This window comes from Macaca mulatta, chromosome 9, assembly GCF_049350105.2.
Source record: "Macaca mulatta isolate MMU2019108-1 chromosome 9, T2T-MMU8v2.0, whole genome shotgun sequence".
Lineage (NCBI taxonomy): Eukaryota > Metazoa > Chordata > Mammalia > Primates > Cercopithecidae > Macaca > Macaca mulatta.
The window spans coordinates 65,425,387-65,446,035 of NC_133414.1; the positions used below are offsets into that span (position 1 = coordinate 65,425,387).

Sequence of the window (20,649 nt, forward strand, 5' to 3'; positions counted from 1 at the left end):
TTTGTAGTATCTACTAAAGCTGAATATTTACCTAACTTATAACTAACCCAGCAATCCCACTTATATATACAATAAATACAATAAAATAGAAATACAATAAAATACATTATATTGTATTTAATATTGTATATAATGTATTATAAATACAATAAAAATGCATACATATGTTCACCAAAAGACACATACGAGAATACAGCACCAACACTGTTCATAATAAACAACAAAAAACGAAACCTGTCCAAATATCTATTATAAAACAAATGAAATAAACTGCTATATTAACACCATGGAATACTCTACAGCAATGAGAATGATGCAGAAAATGGATGACTCATGAATATAATCTTAAGCGAAAGAAGCCAGATGTAAAACAAGTATATCCTATATTATTTCATTTCATTTCAAAGTTCAAATACAGACAAATTCATCTATATTTTCAGAAATCCATTTGGCCACCATGAGAATGGGCAGAGGCTTCTGTTCTGGTAATGTATCATTTCTTGCTAGATGCTGGCTACACAGGTATTTTCAGTTTCTGAAAATTTATTAAGATAAATACTTATTAATTATACCCTTTTCTATATGTATATTATGCTTTGATAAGAAGTTTTTGAAACAGGTATAGAGACTTAAAGAGACAAGATATCACAAAAATTTATCTTTTCATCATGTCCCCACATTCTTCATGTCAGGATCAAAATTCTTATTCAAAACTTCTAAATCAGGCAATAAACTATACAGAGGTATTAAGCTAAAATAATTCAAAAGCCCTGAGTTTAAAATGCATTCTACATTAATACGCAACTGGGTGACCTTGCAAAACACAGTCAAATTTCGGTCTCAGTTTTCTGACCATTAAAATGGAATTACTACTATTGTCCTTCTTATCCTATAATGATGTTGTGATGAGTAGTATGAGGTACACAAAAGAGATGTTTAAACTATAAAGTAACCTTAATTTGAGTAACAAGTAAAAAAAAAAAGTAACAAATAAAAAATAGATCAAAGGCCAAATATAATGGTTTACAATTTTTAAAATTTTGTGTGCAGTGAGAACTTTTTTCAAGTGAACTCTTAAACAGTACTATTTAATAAAACAAAGGTTCCTTTGCTTGGGTTTGGCTAAGGCGACACAGAATGATGGTAGAATTAGTGTTGTAGGTTACCTTCACACTCTCTTCTCCCTGCTGTCCCACAAGGTATCTTCTAGAACACGACTATGTGCAACAGGCCTTGGAGTCATATAGATCAGGGTAAAAAAAAATCCTGGTTTTATTACTGATTAGTTTTCTGAGCCTCACCCCTTTCAATTATGAGGGTGAAGCCAATCTCACATACTTTTCAGACTAGAGATAATGTATATCAGAGAACCTAGAAGAATGTCCAAATAAATTTAATGACTTTAGCCTAAAATCTGGTTGTGTGCAACAGCCTCCTAAATATTATGACTTAAGTCACTCCCTCTGCTATTCACTTTCTACAAATCCCTTACAGTAATTTTTTAAAAAAATAACAATTTGGCCAAGTCACTTGTCTGGCTTACTACTACCAACAGAACAATGTCCCAGCTACCTTTATGGCACACAAGGTCCTTGACAACCTGCTCTAAATCTATTTCTTCTGCCTCTTCTCTAGCATCCTACATTACTATTATTATTATTATTATACTTTAACTTCTGGGATACATGTGCAGAACGTGCAGGTTTGTTACATTGGTATACACGTGCCATAGTGGTTTGCTACACCTATCGACCTGTCGTCTATGTTAGGTATTTCTCCTAACGCTATCCTCCCCTACCCACCCCACCACTGACAGGCCCTGCTGTGTGATGTTCCCCTCCCTGTGTCCATGTGTTCTCATTTTTCAACTCCCACTTATGAGTAAGAACATGCAGTGTTTGGTTTTCTGTTCCTGTATCAGCTTGCTAAGAATGATGGTTTCCAGCTTCATCCATGTCCCTGCAAAGGACATGAACTCATCCTTTTCTGTGGCTGCATAGCATTCCATGGTGTATATATGCCACATTTTCTTCATCCAGTCTATCATTGATGGGCATTTGGGTTGGTTCCAAGTCTTTGCTATTGTGAACAGTGCTGCAATAAACATGTGTGCATGTGTCCCTATAGCAAAATGATTAATAATCCTTTGGGTATATAACCAGTAATGGGATTGCTGGGTCAAATGGTATTTCTGGTTCTAGATCCTTGAGGAATCGTCACACTGTCTTCCACAATGGTTGAACTAATTTACACTCCCACAAACAGTGTAAAAGTGTTCCTATTTCTCCACATCCTCTCCAGCGTCTGTTGTTTCCTGACTTTTTAATGATCGCCATTTTAACTGCCATGAGATGGTATCTCATTGTGGTTTTAATTTGCATTTCTCTAATGACCAGTGATGATGAAGTTTTTTTCAAATGTTTTTTGGCTGCATAATTGTCTTCTTTTGAGAAGTGTCTGTTCATATCCTTTGCATACTTTTTGATTTTTTTTTTATTGTAAATCTGTTTAAATTCCTTGTAGATTCTGGATATTAGACCTTTGTTAGATGGATAGATTGCAAAAATTTTCTCCCCTTCTGTAGGTTGCCTGTTCACTCTGATGGTAGTTTCTCTTGCTGTGCAGAAGCTCTTTAATTGGATCCCATTTGTCAATTTTGGCTTTTGCTGCCATCGCTTTTGGTATTTGAGTCATGAAGTCTTTGCCCACATCTATGTCCTGAATGGTATTTCCTAGGTTTTCTTCTAGAGTTTTATGGTTTTAGGTCTTATAATTAAGTCTTTAATCCATCTTGAGTTAATTTTTGTGTAAGGTGTAAGGAAGGGGTCCCGTTTCAGTTTTCTGCCTATGGCTAGCCAGTTTTCCCAACTCCATTTATTAAATAGGGAATTCTTTCCTCATTTCTTGTTTTTGTTAGGTTTGTCAAAGGTCAGATGGTTGTAAATACGTGTAAATGTAAATGTGTGGCATTATTTCTGTTCTGTTCCATTTGTTTATATATCTGTTTTGGTACCAGTACCGTGCTGTTTTGGTTACTGTAGCCTTGTAGTATAGTTTGGAGTCAGGTAGCGTGAGCATCCTATATTTTTAACATATTCAGTTAATTAACTGATCACTGGTAAGACACATACCTTTTAAAAAACCCTTTTTTTCCCCCCAGAAACAATAATGTGTGGAGAATTAGAAATGAGAAAACACAGATTTTTTAAAACACACAAAAAAGAAATTACATTCTCACCATCCAGGAATCATCACTAGTAACACCTTAGAGCATACCCCTCTGGAGAAACATACAGATGTAAATATAGATAGATAAATGATCATAACGTACATATAGCCTTATAACCTACTTTTTTCAGTCAACAATCTCCCCTTTCCATTTTAGTAAATTTCCATCTCATCTAATATACAGACCATATTCAAATTTTCCCAACTAATCCAAAAAATCCTTTATAGCTGATCTGTCCAAATCAATATACAATTCACAATTTCACACTGTATCTACTTGTTCTTTACATTTCTTTTAATGTAGCACCATCACCTTCCCCCACCATCTTTTTAGGACAATGAGAAGCCAAAGAGATCTCACTGCTTTTCCTACTGAATGTCCAACCTTCTGAATTTATCTTCTTCTCATTCTTTTATCACCCATTTTGCCAGATAGAGAAAAGCATACATTTATGACCCCTTACGGTTAAAAATGTGGGAATGAATTTAAAGTCTGTGTAAGAAACGAACATTTTCCCAGTATTCTACTTTATTCCCAATATAAAATCAGGTTTCTTCTTTGGATAAATTACAACCACCTCAGAAGGAAAAACCCTTCACTCAGTAGATACTGAGGGTCCACTGATATCCATAGAATGCACAAAGTAAAACCAGCCAGTTGACAAGCCTGGCCCATGTACAAAGTCCTGAATAAACAACAAAGAATCATTATAAATTTGAAGAAATATTCCAAAAGAAAGAGAAATCAAAATAAGCATAAAGAACAAAATGACCATTTAAAAAGAGAAAGAATACAGGGAATCAAAGAATTCTCAACAAAATGAAACAGAACAAACAGAAACTCTCTACTTACCATAGTTCCTGAAAAAACAGTTGAATGATATGAATAAGGAACAGCATATACGAAAGTTCTTGGAAATTGAAAATATGATTGCCAAGATAAACAGTTAAATAAAATAGAGAGCTGGAATATCAAGTCGAGAAAATACACCAGGAAACATAACCAAACCCAAAGAAAAAGAAAAATGTATAAGAAAAAATAAAAAGGTGAGGAGATTCAATTCAGAAATTCTAGTTTCTGATTACTAAAGATTCCAGAAAGATAACAGAGAAAATAAAGGAAACAGAATAATCATAAAAATAACAAGAAAATTTCACACTACATTAATCTCCAAAGAGCCTAATAACTGCCAAAACATTAAGTGGAAAACAACCAACCAACTACAACAAAACTCAAATCTAAGGACATCACTGTGAAACTGCAGAATGCTAGAAATAAAAGATTAAAAGTATCCCAGAGATAAAAACAAGCAAAACACAACATACAATGGATCAGAATGTAGTAGACCATTCAATGGCTAAATAAGATCCTAGAAAAGCAATCCCCTCAAATTTCTAAGGGAAAACTCTCTTCTATTGCAACAAAACTATTTCACACCAATGAAACTTATTAATATCAATCATATGTGAGACCAGAATAAAGAGATTTTCAGTAATGAAGTAACCAAAACAGTATGCCATTCATTAATCCTCTCTTAGGAAGTAAAGATATATTCCAACAAAGTGAGAGAATAAACTAGGAAGAAAGAAGACATGGCTATAGAAAGAATGGATCCAGTCCCAGATTATGGAAAAAGTAAGTCCCTGCATGACAGCTCTAGAGAAGCTTTGGACAGTAACCTGTTCAGATGAGAACAGGTTGACTGAGGTGGGGAGGGGGCCAGACATACTGTTTTTTCATTAAGCCTTTGAATAGTGTATGAATTTTTTTTTGAAAAGTATATATACGTATCACATTGATTTTTTTAATTCAGTCACATTAGAAACAAATTTAAAGAGGCAATGACACGAAATTTTGAACTCAGTCATCTTTAAACTTCTATTAGCATTTGGGAAACTTTAAAGATGACCTAAAAAGATTTTACAATTTTCTTCTCATACAATTTTTCTTCTCATAATTGTCATCACATAACAAAAAATAGGGTCAATTTTATCCGTGTGTAGTACCTAAGATTTCAGAGGCCATAATGACAGAAAAGAACCATTTACAACTTTACACAAAGAACCTCAAAAAACACTTTTTTATTTTTATAGTACCAATCATTGGTTACCAATTCACCGACTACTACTTGAATTATGCTACTTCTTTCATTATTAGAGGTGGCCTGGTCTTATTAGCTGATATTTAATCATGCTTCATGATTCAGGACAAAACACCCAACCACAAAAGATGGTACGTGGTATAGCTAGTACAATGACTGGCTCACAGTGGATATTTGACATATTTTACCTATTTCCCACCATTCCCTACCACCTCTCCCGTTAGACACTAAAACTCCTAACCAAATAATCATCTCCCCAGACCAGCCAGCAGAAAAACACTATATACCAATGTCTATTTTCTAGTTACAGTTAAACTAGGCTGTGAGCTCAATGTCTGGATAATTCAATGATATAATTTATTTCTGCCTCAAGAGAAGTTGAACAATCCCATATCCAAAAAGGATTCTCTATCTTTTGTTCTTTAGTACAGAAAAGTTTCTTTTCAAAACAGTAGTCAAATATCCACAAGAATGGAGAGGAGTAGTACAGAAAATCCCTGAGTAAGAGAAAACAATTTACCTGACTTTAATAGAATATTTACATTAACCATCATTTCTAACACAGGAGCCAAATTTCACTTCAACTAGCCTTTCATGTCCACATACCGCATGTTTTGTTTTGATGGCCACCAGGAATTCTAAGACAGAAAGCAAACTGAGCAGCAGAGAGAAGTCAGGCTGTTCTTTCTTAACTGTAGTTTTAAGCTAAAGTTGGCTATTGTACAAAGTACTAATACAGATTTAAAACCAAATGAAAGGTATCTATGACTTAAAATTAGTATTTTATTCCTTGATTTTCTGCTTTGCATCTGACCTTGTCTGTAAGTGCTAAATGCTTAAACAAACTAAATGCTACTGAATCAGATGCCAGGATCCTACATCGTTATCCTGTGACTTTGGACAAGTGAACTTTGGACAAGTGACCAAGTGACAGCACTGCTATGAGTCTAGATTTCCTCAGAAAAAAAAAAAAAAAGAGAGAGAGAAGATTAAACGTGAAGATCCCAACAAAAACTGAATTATATGACTACCATTATGTAAAGCAAAAATTGTTGTTTCTTATTTGTCACTTATTTCAAATCATAGTAGCAGCCCCTGAATACTGAATAACTACTCTGTTTCAGGCATTGGATTAGCCAATTTACAACTACTATTTCTAATTCTCTCAACAATCTTACAATGTAGTTATTATGAAAATAAAGAAACAGAAGCAGAGATTGCCTTACCAAATATCATACAACTCGTGAATACCAGGGACTGTGTAATGAGACCCTCATGCAATATCCCACAGGTTTTTTTCCACAAAACTTTCTATTATATACTATTTACAAGCATTATTCTACAGAAACCTAAAAAAAATTAGGAACCCAAGTAACTATTTAAAAAAAAAAAAACTAAAGTCAATCCATTTTGCAATTCAAAATATCAGAGCTGGAAATGTTCATTATGTACTCACCTGATGCAGGAGACGTTTCAGTTTGAGTAACTGAGTTTTTACAGCAGTGCAATCCTGAACCATGTGCCGAAGGGTCATCTCATCCAGTATCACTGTATTTTCTGGTACATCAACAAACATCTTCTGAGCCTGGAAAAAGGGCATTCCTCCATAGCTTTCAAAATGACCCAAAGGAGATTCTCTATAGGGAGAGCCTCTGGAAGGGAAGAAGGTGGAGGGAAAAGATACACAATACAATTTCAGAAAGAAATAAGGATAATGAAATTATTGCAGTGATTATTACAAATCACTTATCATTATCACCAAGCCTCTGACTTGCACTCACCTCAGTCACTGATATGTTTCCACAAAAGGTGCAATCACCTCTAGTTTATTAAAACAATTATCTTCTGTATCCCCCATCCTGTGTGTATTTTACATACTGGAAGAATAAACCTTCTTTAGGAACTGGGATAGAAACAAAATCCTCTGGAAAGACTTTATCTGAAAAAATTAAACTTATTCTTCCTTTTCTGCAATGACTGTTGTTCATCAGTTTTTAACTTTGTTTAATCTCTTAAATTGCACACCTTTTTTAGCCCCATAACAATGCTACCAACATTAACTCTCAATTTGTATACATCCTTGGACTCCCATTTCTTGAAAGTCCCAACAGGCAGTTAAGACGAATTTTTTGTTTTTATATTACTAATAAAGCATGTTTTCCAATAAAGGTTATTTAAGCTTTTGTAAAAGTTTTATATATACAGCGTATTTCCTAATCTTACAGTGCATTAAAAAAATCTACTCTCGGTAAAACCTCGTCCCTACTAAAAATACAAAAAATTAGCCAAGCGTGGTGGCACGCGCCTGTAATCCTAGTTACTTGGGAGGCTAATGCAGGAGAATGCCTTGAACCCAGGAGGTGCAGGTTGCAGTGAGCCGAGATCGCACCACTACACTCCAGCCTGGGCGACAGAGCTAGACTCTGTCTCAAAAAAAAAAAAAAAAAAAAAAAAAAAAAAAAAAAAAAAACTACTCTAAAATTTTTTACATTTCCCTTCAGTTTCATACAATAACATACATGCCAAATAAGGAAAAAAAAGTAATGTGTTTCATGGGAGTAAAAAGCAAAATATTTTAACCAAAGTATTTTAACCAGAAGTCATAGTTACAGCAATATAAAATGGCTACTTTAATTCCAGTTGGTTCTTAAATTGTGACAAGAACCTTCTTTTTTTTTTTTTTTGAGATGGAGTCTCGCTCAGTCACCCAGGCTGGAGTGAAATGGTATGATCTTGGCTCATTGTAACCTCTGTCTCCAGCGTTCAAGCAATTCTCCTGCCTCAACCTCCCAAGTAGCTGGGATTAAAGGCACCTGCCATCATGCCTGGCTAATTTTTGTATTTTTGTAGAGACGGGGTTTCACCATGTTGACCAGGCTGGTCTTGAACTCCTGATCTCAGGTGATCCACCTGCTTTGGCCTGCCAAAGTGCTGGGATTACAGGCGTGAGCCACTATGCCCAGCCGAGAACTTCTAATATATGTGAAATCGCACTTGCTGTATCGCAAATACACACACACACACACACACACACACACACACACACACACACACAGAGTAAGTAGAGACAGGGGTTGCTCAGGCTGGTCTTGAACTTCTAGCAAAATTTCAATATATAAGACACTGAAAAAATATTATCTCCAATATAATGGCTATTTTAAAATGAAGATTAAAGTTAAATTCATAATGCATTAAATGTGCAAAAATTCCAATGCATTAAATTTCAACCATATTGGAAACATAGAAATACGGTTTCTACCAAATTTTCTAGCTTTTAACAAATATTCCCAAATCTCTGAATTCTCAAATATTCAGTATGAGGTAGAGTTTTACCAGATTATTTTTCTCTGAAACTACTTCTCATTAAGTACTTCAGGCCCGACTTTCTTTTAACCCAAGAAAAAGATTTTTAGAAATTTTCAAACTGTTGATCTTATGATGCCACAGACAGCCTGGATCCTATTTATTCTTCAACTTCTTCCCTCACCACACCTGCCTCTCTCAGAGTGACTTCTTAATTCCTACCTAATTACCTGAGATTCCCAAAGCATGCTACAATCTCACCTCCAAACCCACAGCCTCTGAGCAGTCTTTGCCAGTCTCTCCATTCTGTCCTCCACTGTGCGCACTTGACCTAGATAATTCCTCTTCATCTTAAATTAGCTGACACTACTTCAGAGAACATTTCCTTAAATCCCCTAAGGCAGGACTTGGTACTTCCATAGGTGGTTTTATAGAGACCTGTACTGTGTCCCATTATAGTATTTATTACAATATACTTTGTTTGCAATTCAGCCCAAATTATAAACTCCATGATGGAATGAACTGTGTACTCTTTTCCTTTGCATCTGAGTTTTTGGTTTTTTAGTTTTTTTTTTTGTTTGTTTTTGTATTTTTGCACTGAATGCGTAAGAACCACGTATTTTAAACACTAGAATTTTTTTTAAAGCTTATATCTCCATGATTCTAAAATTCTGTAGCTGTCACATGACAAAAGCACTGCTTTAGAATTATAATCTGAATAGTTAATAATAAAATTAAAAGGTACTTCTTATTTTGCCAAGTGAGAGAGAGAGATTAGAAAGGGAATATACTGAAGGAGACTGGTCTGCAGGCTACACCATGAGAATCAGGTATGGAATATGGACATACATTGACATAAATGTGATCCAAATGCATGGAATTAAAAAATTTAAAATGTTTTAAGGAAGAGTAGTCTTGTTCATTGACACCAAGAACTGACATCTAGAAAAGCCACAATAGCCAGCTCTCACCTCAGATTTCAGTTTAAATCATATCTGACAGTAATTAGCTACTGAAAATATTTATTATCTTTGGGCCATAGTTTCTTTAACTCTCAATGTTCTCTACTGCTCATTGAACAAAGTTTATATGCCTTAGGTTCCATTTCAAACACCTCCACCATAAGATTCAAAATTAATCCTGTTATTTTTTCCTAGTACTGAAATGCTACTTTCTTCAGAAGCCCTTCCTGATCCCCTCAACTACATAAAACTATCATTTTATGATCCTTAATTTGTTTCACAGCATCAACTAAAGAAACCTATACACTTTTCAACTCCAATTGGATTGTAAGTCCTTTGAAAACAGAGCCATATCTTACTCATTTTAATATTATCTGCATAGATCATTTGAGTCCAAATTCAGCTGCTACTTACTAGCTACACAACACACAGGGCAAGTTACCAAATCCCTCTATGCTTCATTTCCTAAACTATAAAATGGGCATAATAACAATACTTGTCTCCTTAGGTTAGTATAAGACTTAAATGAGGTAATATATGTTAATATATGTGCTTGGACTAATACATAATATATAGTAAATATTAATAAAAATGACTTACTATCATATTATTATTAATAGTTTCCAACCTCTTTATCTTGAGACATTTCTTCAAATAGAAGTATCAAAAAAATACTACAATGAACAACAATATACCCTTCACCTATATTTACTAACTGTTAAAATACTGACACATTTGCTTTGCATCTATGTATTTGTTGCTAAACCATCTGACAATAAGTTAAAAGTGACATAAAATCCTACTGGGAGAAACAAATGAAGTTTTCTGGGGAAAAAATGAATATAACAGAGAAATCTTAGAGACAGAAAGAGGCAAAGATGGAACAGAAAACAAATATATAACAGGGATTATTTTCAGAAAATAAAAGGAGACTATGAAGATAGGAGGGAGCGGGAACACAGGACAGAAAGATAATGAAGATTTTAATCTCAGAATTTGAGATTTCAGATACTGAGAAGATGATGCAGTTTCCACATAAAAAAATAAATCTTAGAATGGGAGGTAAAATCACTTTCTAAGACTAAAGACACAAATCCAGGGGCAAATGTGTAAGAAGGGTGAGAAAAAATAAGAGATGAAGGGGGAATTACTGGCCATAATTCCCCACATTAAGTTTATAAATTTGTACTTCTGTATAAATTTTAACATTCATGAATTTCTAACAGAAAACTCTGGTAGTGAAAGCAACACAAAGAGTGCAAAGCTGCTGTAGCATGAACACACTAGAATGCTAGTAGCCATGTGTTAATGAAGTGAGATCTTATGTGGCCAATCAGAGCCCAGACAGGCAGGTAAATATGAAGACATGAACCATTAGAGATATGGGCGAAGGCAAAAATGAGTCCAGTGGTTTCAAAGGCATGAGAAATGAAAGTTCACTGTCTCCAATATTATTTAACCTTGTTCTTTAAGTGTTGCCAATAAAATCAATAAGATATATATAAAAAAAGGTGTAAACTAGAGAAAAGAATCTTGAAGAGATAACCTTCTTTACCCACTTAAACTGAATTCACATACAGTTCCAGAACCTGATACTAAACCCACAAGCATAAAAATCATTGTTGCATAATTATTTACTGCAGTTTTAAAGGAATTTCTCTAAATTCTATGGCTACACCCATATACTTACAAATAACTTTATTCTTCCCACTCCCAACAGAACTTCTTGATTACTAAGATGTGTGATTTTGTGCTAATCTAAAAGTTCATGATTCATAGGTGAGACTAGCAAGTGCAGATGTTTGTATGTGTGTGTGTGTGTACGTGTGTGGGGTGGGGACATTTTTCTTCTTCATTTCTTATGTAACCTGAGTCACAGTTTTGTTTTCATAAAATCATTAGTGTTTCGTGACCATTAATAAAAACTTTATACTAAAAGTTAAATGTACAGATTTTTATGTTTGTGGTAATATTATAACACAATCCCAATCAAAATTTCAGCAAGTTATTTTAAGGATATTGGCAAGATGATTCTAAATTTTTTATTAGAACAGGCAAAAGACCCAAAACATCCAAAACAATATTGAAGAAGAAGAAAGTCGAAGGACTAACACTACTCAACTTCAAGGCTTACTATACAAAGCTACAGTCATCAAAATGGCATGTGTGGTATTGGCAAAAGAACTGACATATCAACTGAATACAACAGACAGTTCAGAAATAGACCCACATATATATAGTCAATTGATCTTTGACAAAGGAGCAAAGACAGTTCAAAACAGAGTATAAAAGATAGTCTTTTCAACAAATGAGACTAGAACAACTGGACATCCACAAACAAAAAGAATGACATTAAATCTTTCACAAAAATTAAGTCAAAATGGATCAAAGACCTAAATGCAAAATGCAAAACTATAAAATTCCTATAATATGAAAAGGGAGAAAATCTAGGTGACCTTGGATTTGGCAATGAGTCTTTTGGATATAATATGAAAAGTACAACCCAAGAAAGAAAATACGGATGTTGGAAACGTTAAAACTTTTTGAAAATCTGTCCTGCAAAAAGTACTATCAAGAGAATAAGTCACAGACTGGAAGAAATCATTTGCAAAACATGTATCTGATAAAGGATTGGTATCCAAAATACACAAAGAACTCTTAAAACTCAACAAGAGAATAAATAACCCAATTTTAAAATGGGCAAATAGCTAGAGGCCATTATTCTAAGCGAATTAATGCTGGACGAGAAAACCAAATACCACAAGTTCCCACTTATAAATGGGAGCTAAACATTGTACTCATAGACCTAACAATGGTAACATAGACACTGGGGACTACTAGACAGGGGAGGGAAAGAGGAGCAAGGGCTGAAAAATTGTTGGGTACTATGCTCACTACCTGGGTGATGGGATCATCTGTATCCCAAATCTCAGTACCACACAATATATCCATGTATATGTGACACAAACCTGCACATATAGCAACTGAATCTAAAGTCAAAGTTGAAATTATAAAAAAATAAAAATGAGCAAAGATCTGAACAGACACATCACCAAAGACGATACACAGATGGCAAATAAGCATGTCAGAAAATGTTCAGTATCATTTATCATTAGGGAACTGCAAATTAAAACAACACTGAAATACCACTACATACCTAATAGTTAATGTTCAAAACACAGAACCAAATGCTGATAAGGATATGGAGCAGCAACAGAAGCTCTCATTCATTGCTGGTGGAAATGCAAAAGGGTAAAGCAACTTTGGAAGACAGTTTGGCAGTTTCTTACCAAATTAAACATATGCTTCCCATATGACCCAGCAATAGTGCTCCTTGATATTTACCAAAATGAGGTAAAAAATGTACGCCCATGCAAAAATCTGTATATAAATGTTTATAGCAGTTGTATTAGTAATTGTTAAAACTTAGAAGCAACCAAGATGTTTTTCAGTAAGTAAATGAATAAACAAACTGTAGTACAGCCATACAATGAAATATTATTCAGTAATGTTTTTTGAGACAGAGTCTCTCTCTGTTGTCCAGGCTGGAGAGTGAGGTGATCTCAGCTCACTGCAGCCTCAACCTCCTGGGTTCAAGTGATCCCCCCACCTCAGCCTCCCGAGTACATGGGACTATAGACACATGCCACCACACCCAGCTAATTTTTTTGATTTTTTTGTCAAGACGAGGACTCAATATGTGCCCAGGCTTTTTCTGAACTCCTGAGCGCAGGCTATCCTCCAGCCTTGGCCTCTCAAAGTGCTGTGACTGCAGGCATGAGCCACTGCACCTAGCCAGTTTTTTTGTTTTTTGTTTTTTGTTTTTAATGAGATATCAAGCCACAAAAATATGTAGAGGAACCTTACATGTATTTTGGTAAGTGAAAGAAGTCAATCTGAAAAGACTATCTACTATCTGATTACAGCTCTCTGACATTCTGGAAAAGGCAAAACTGTAGAAACAGCAAAAAGATCAGTATTTACCAGAAGTTCAGCAAAAGAAGGGAGGGATGAGTAAGTGGAGCACACAGAATCTGAAGGGTAGTGAAACTATTCTGTATGATACTGAAATGGTATGGCATTATACATTTGTCAAGGCCCATAGAATATACAAAACAGAGTGAACCCTAATATAAACTATGAATTTTAGTAAATAATAAAATATCAATATTGACTCATCAATTATAATACAATCATGCAAGATGTTAATCATAGGAGAAACTGTATCTAACGGAAGGTGAGAAAGCATATGAGAACTCTATTTTTGCTCAATTTTTCTGTAAACCCAAAGCTGCTCTAAAAATAGAAAATCTATTAGTTTAAAAAAAAAGAACGAAAGAAAAATAAAGCATGACAAATGAAGAGAAACAATGCCAGAATGACAGAGATTTCTAAAACTCCATTCCTCCATTAAAGCACTAAGAACACTGGCAAATTTATCAAAATCAACTTTTTCAGAACTCTAGAAGTCAGCCAAATGCTTACGACAACTAAGGAGCATTTAATCAATAAAAACTGCTGAATCTCAGAGAAACAGCAAGCTCTGTGGCATTTTAATTTATCCAATAGCCACACCCATCTCCCTACCTTTGCGGTAGCTTGAGAACCAAAAGCATTCCAACAAGCATGGCAGCTCTGAAATCCAGCAATCACTAGAGATTGGGGGACAAAATGGGTTTAGAACTCTCCAAAAAGCACCACTTCCAAAGAACTGCTATGATCTGATCTCTCTGGCTGCTCCCTAGAAAAAGCCCATTCTCAGGAGTTGGTTTGAGCTGATTCAAAGCTTGTTCATTAATTCCCTTATCCCTAGTGCACTGCTTAAAATCTCAGCTGCCTGAAATGGCAATATCAATTGGGACAAACAAGAAGCTGACCAAAAATCATAAAAGGAAAACCTGAGGAAAGAAACGTCCACAAGAGGCTTTGAAATGCTCCAATATAGTCCTGGGAATAGAGAAGAACATATACATGTATAGGCTGTAGATGTCCATGCCAAGGAAATACCAGAGAATTCCCTAATCTTCCACCTTTGGCTGACTTTGAAACTGAACAAGCAGGAAGTGAAGGCCAAGGCAGAGCTGCAAACTACTTCCGGGGACTGCAGGTGTGCCTAAGTTGCAAACTACTTACAGGAGTTGTAGGTGTGCCTAAGCAAACACACAGAGCGCCCTGATGGAGGGCGGGAGACTTATTAGTACGAGGCATTCAATGAAATCTCCTTCCAACCATTAGCTGACCACTAATCAAACCAAGCAAAGACTTCAAATATTTTTTTAAAATACAGACTTTTTACAGAATCTGTCTAGAAAAGTCAGTAAACAACCACAAAAAAAACAACAACAAATTCTGGCCAGGGAGAAATCTGATTTAAGTAGTTTTCACATTATTTGTATTGATTTTTTCAAATTTTTTGTGACAAGCAAGGAATGATGCTCATACATTCCCTTAGTTAAGTGGCCACAGTGAAGTGAAGAGGGGCAGAAAGAATGTAACTAATGACCAAACATGTCCCAAATTGATGAAAAACTTTAATCTGCATATCTAGGAGGCTCAACAAACTACAGATATGATAAACTAAAAGAGGGGTATATTACAATTTAACTGTTGAAAGCCAAAGAAAAAGTGAAAATCCTTAATGCAGAAAAAAAAGCCAGTGGGGGTCGGGGGGGACTCATCACGTGGAAGACATGCTCAATAACATTAACAGCTGATTTCTCATCAGAAAGCATGGGGGTTGAAATATTACAAGGAACACTGCCAACCAAGAAGTCTACATTTGGCAAAACTATCCTTCAAAATAAAAGAGAAATTAAGATATTCCCAGATAAACAAAAACAGAGAATTTACTGCTAACACACCTTCCCTACAAGATACAGTGAAGTTAGAGACTTGAACAACTCACTTTCAATAATGGACAGAACAATTAGAGATATATGAGAAAGTAGAAGATTTAAACAACATTATAAACCAACAAGACCAAAAAGACATCTACAGAATATCTATAAAAATTAAATTAGCAATCAAAAAAAACTGCCACAAAGAAAAGCCCAGGCCCAAATAACTTCACTGGTCAATACTACAAAACATTCAAAGAAGAATTCACAGAAATCCTTCACAAACTCTTCCCAAAAGTAGAAGTGAAAGGAATACTTCCCAATTCAATCTGTGTGGTCCTGATATCAAAACAAGACAAGGATATCTCAAGAAGAAAAACAAAACTACAGACCAATATTTTTTAAGAATACATATACACACACACACAAAAAATCTTCAACAAAATACTAGCAAACTGAGTCACACAACATACCAACATACCAGCACAACACACAACATACCAAATAATTATATACCATGACCAAGTAGACTTTTGCCAAGAAATGCAAGGTTGGTTCAATATCTGAAAAAGTCAGTGTATTACTCCACATTAGTAGAACGAAAGCGGAAAAAAAAGATTATCTCTATAGACACAGAAAAAGTAACTGACAAAATCCAATACCCTTTCATAATAAAAACACTCAACTATCCATGAATGGAAGGGAACTTCAAACTGACAGAAAGTCTCTTTTAAAATCCACAGCTAACATCACATTAACAGTAAAATATTTAAAATATTTATTTTCCCTCTAATATCAGAAACAAGACACACCTATTGGCTTTCACCACTTCTACTCAACAGAGGTTGTAGCCATAGCAATTATGCAAAAGATAAAAAGAAATTCATCCAAAATGGAAAGGAAAAGGTAAAAACTATTTGCAGATAACGTATCTTGTTCACAGAAAATCCTACAGCTGGGGTCTCCAAACCCCTAGCCAGGGACCAGTACCAGTCTGCAGTCTGTTAAGAACTAGGCCGCACAGCAGGAGGTGAGCAGAGGGCAGGCATGCAAGCATTACTGCTTATCTGACAGGAGCTCCACTTCTTGTCATATCAGTGGCAGCATCAGATTCTCATGGGAGCACGAACCCTCTTGTGAGTTGCGCATGCAAGGGATCTAGGTTGAACACGCTTTATGAGAATCTAACTAATGCCTGCAGATTTGAGGCGGAAGAGTTTCATCCCAATCCCAAAACCAGCCCCCAACCTCCCACCTGTGGCCTGTGGAAAATCTGTCTTCCAGGAGACTGGTCCTTGGTGCCAAAAAGGTTGGAGACCACTGTCTACAGGACTAAGCAAACAGAGGGTTAAATGACTTGTACATGAACACTGCAGCCACTCAGGACTGCAGTAAAGCTTATAACAAAGAGGGAAAGTGGGCCAAGGGCCAAGCCTTTTTGTAAGCTCCAGGTAGGAACCAGTGAAGAGGAGTTTCACTGAAGAGGGTGACTGGAAAATAAGAATCTTCGGTGTAAAAATGTTCCTGGGGAAGTAGTACATTTGGGAAAGAGCTAGGTTTCAGTTATGATTAGAAGAATGTAGGTGAAGAGATGAAGAATGTGAGTGTGCTAGGATATGTGAGAATTCCAGATAGCGTATCAAAAGGTGTAGAAAAAAAGGAGGTCTAGGTGGAAAAGAAAAGAGGAAGATTAGACCAGGTAAAAAGACAGAGGAGTATTACGATGAGAACATGAGTGGATGTATTAGTTCTCAGCCACCAGTCTTCCAATACCCCTGAGTAAAGGATAAGGCATGATCCTATAACTAATGACAATAATAATGGGAGTTAAGGGACAGAAGAAAGCGAAGCAATACTCAGGAAGTTTTAGAAAGGAAAAAGGTCTTTTGCACATGCAATATTGAAAAGGCCCTGGGGCTAGTACACCCAAACCTTTCTAATATCAAGGCACAGAGAGAGATTAATAGTTTTAAGTTATGCTGGGGTAAGGCTCGTCTTGGAGGAGGTTTCTTTCTGTACCACCCATCCCATAACTTGCTCAGGTGGATCTGGGTGTCTCAAACCCAGCACCAACACCCCAAAGATTGAGAGTTTCAATGAACTGATCAATCTATATCCATTCACAACAAACCACTATACCTCAGCCCAATTGTTGGGAAGTTCTGTGCTAAGTCAGTCAAATTAGCAACCCCTAAGAATGCTGTACATTTTTCTCTCCTCAGTAAGAACCACTTGTGTGCATGATCCACACCATAGTCCCTTAAAATAAACTAAGTATAAGGGATTTGTGATCACGTTTTGGAAAATGGCTACATATTATATCTTTTACCACCTTTTGCAAAATCACAGTACTATATTTATACATAAAAGCACAATGGAGTCCGCCATTTAAAAAATATTTATAATCTATTCATTCTCACACTCATTTGACTGGGGACCCTCTCTTTTTCTACAACTGTTGACATCCAAGGAACAGTTGTTTGAAAATGTTGCTTAACTTTTCTGACAAACTAATTCAGGAAAAAAACACACCCTTTATCTTATGCATACTGTGTATGTTGTAATAAATTGAATTTTATTCTTTGCTTTCACTGCAAAGAATCTTAGAATCAATGTTTTCCCTCACTTTAGGAACTATACAACACCATGGTTTTCTTCCATTATTTCTTTAAACCAGTTGAACTATTTGTATTGTAAATGTGCTCCAAAATGACCTGAAATCCCTGTGGAATGAGATAAGAAAGTGAAAAGAAAAAACTAATAACTTCCATAGAGTGCCTACTGTAAACTAGACACTACTCTAGGCACTTTTACCCCTGATTCTCAAACACTGAGAGAGATATTATTAATTATGTTTTAAAGATAGTAAAGTGGAGATGGTTTAAATAAATTATCTAAGCTTGCAAAGCTAATCTGTGCCAGGTCAGGTTTTGATCCCAGGTTTCAGTGACTACGGAGCCTCATTACAAAATAAGATCTGATCAATTTAAAGACTATCCTCTACTTTGAAAAAGAAAAGACTAAACAGTACCTTCAGCACTAAACAGTACCTTCCTCTGTTTTTAATGGTACTTGTGGAATTTTTAAATTTTAACTTATTACATGAGCAAAAGACGACCAATCACTTGGCACTAATTTTAAATATTATTTGGAAAAACTATAAATTTAACAAAATTAACATTTCATCATTTCCAAATGAGAGCTAGAAAATCATACCATAACTTGAAGTCCAAAAAGCAGATATACATAAAGTATTTATATTTATGATAAAACTAATGAAAAAACATTTGGGTCAAAAAGAACAAATTAGACATATTATTCCAATTAGTACCACATAAAACTTGAGTGCTTTTTGGTGCCTCTAAAAACAAACCAGATAAAAACAGGTTTTTTGAGGGTTGTGGAAAAGGGAGAATTATAATTCAAAATCAGAGGACAGCAAATAAAATCTAAGTTAGGACAGTACTTACCTGCTCAAGTCACTTTTTCCATGGTGATGATAGTGGTCAGGGTGGCTGAGATGGTAATGCTCCTGTCCACTCCACCTCTGGGGTGGCCTTTTCCAAAAACCTTCCTGAGGCTGCCGAACATTTCTGTCTGGTCGGTCAAAGCGGTTCATATTGTCACACTCCACTAGACAGATTCAAAAGAAAAAGACTATAAACATGTACATACTCCATAAAAGTTAACTCTTATAGCTTGATAATTAAATGTTGCTGAAAATATAAAAATAATATTCTAAAAATACCAGCCATTTATGTTAATCACAATATCAAGATTTCTAAAAGCATAACCAGTTCTTCTGGTGAAAACTGAACTTAATATCATTCAAAATGAAGTAAATTATAAAACTTTTATATCACAGTCATGTAAACAATTAACTGCCACACTGTTTTAAAACAGGCAAATTATCCTGGAAATCAACATTATACATCTAAACACTCATAATCAGTTTTAGGTGGTTTTTATCACTGTCACAAGTTGGCTCTGATTTCAGAATGAAAATGACAGGAAACAGTAGATTTTTAAGAGAATTCATTCCTATAAATGACTGCTACAATTAATTTTCATTGATTTCCAGAAGCACAAATTAACTTTTCATCACAAACAAATCACACTTTTAAAATTAAGCTCACATTTTCAGAAAGAAAGACGCTTCAATCTGCCTGCAATAGGAGCTTGTTCTAAAGTCTAAAATGCCACTGAAAACAAAGCCAGTACTTTGCAGCAACAAACAGTACACTCCCTTAAATCCAAATACCACAAAAACACGAAAAGAATCTCTTTGAAACACCCCAAGCTTCTTCACTTACCCAAATACTTTTTCCTCACATATCTGAGCACTCACTAAGAGAGTTACTTTGCACAAGGGAGACATTGTGTTACCGACTGCCTACTCAGACATAGTTGCACCCAAGGCACTGCTGAACAGGCCTTCCTTCCTGCTCAACTCCCAGCCCTCCCTGTGGGAAGCAAGCCCAGTTTGCCCTGTGACTCCATCTTCACTCAGTGCTTACATAGCTACTGACTTAGGACGGTTACTAAAAATACTGCTAAACACTAACCCAAGCCACAGAACAGGAAAGGTTTCTCTAGTCTGAGAACTACTACATGAGAAAGTTCAAGTCCTGCATGTTCAGAATTCCTTGTAATAAAAAGCTATAAAAATCAACATAATCCCCATTTAAAAAAACAAAAACAAAAACAAAACCTCGCTTATTTAAATTACTGTTTCACTGAACCAAAAACTTGAATTTGAAACATGACGAGTGTTTCATTACAGTATACTGGATAAAAACAAACTTTGGCATTCCAAAAAAGGATATTGTAGTTTGAAAAGTACAGATGTTCAGTTCTCATATATACTGAATTCATTTTAATGTATTTCTTCGAAATGTGTAACAATTTACACACATTTTTTAAAGGACACTGAAATTTTGTTTATATTCACTAGAATCACCTTAAGAAGAAATATACATTTAATAATGTGAAAAAAAATTTTTTTCATGTTTTAAAAGAAACCTTACATTTGAACTTATTTCAATTTGTTGTCATCTTACAGGAATAAACCAAGTTTTTTTTTTTTTTTTTGTAAGTTCACTTATAGAAAACTTCACAAATAAAGGCATGGTGACCATTATGTCCAAAAATGTCAGAAGTAGAAAATAAGATAGCAAAAGAAAATTTAAAATAATCATCTCGAGAAGGTTTTTCTTT

The 20,649-nt window shown here is 35.1% G+C and overlaps 1 protein-coding gene across 12 annotated transcripts in view; it reads right to left on the reverse strand.

Annotated features, from left to right (window-relative positions):
• Nucleotides 1–20,649, reverse strand: part of CCSER2 (coiled-coil serine rich protein 2) — a 188,318-nt gene that overhangs the window by 63,168 nt on the left and 104,501 nt on the right. For 10 of the 12 annotated variants that reach the window (NM_001193762.2, XM_015147096.3, XM_015147100.3 and 7 more), the window contains 2 exon segments: nucleotides 6,787–6,982; nucleotides 18,903–19,065. In NM_001193762.2, coding sequence (NP_001180691.2) covers nucleotides 6,787–6,982; nucleotides 18,903–19,065 — 359 coding nt within the window. 12 annotated transcript variants of the gene reach the window in all.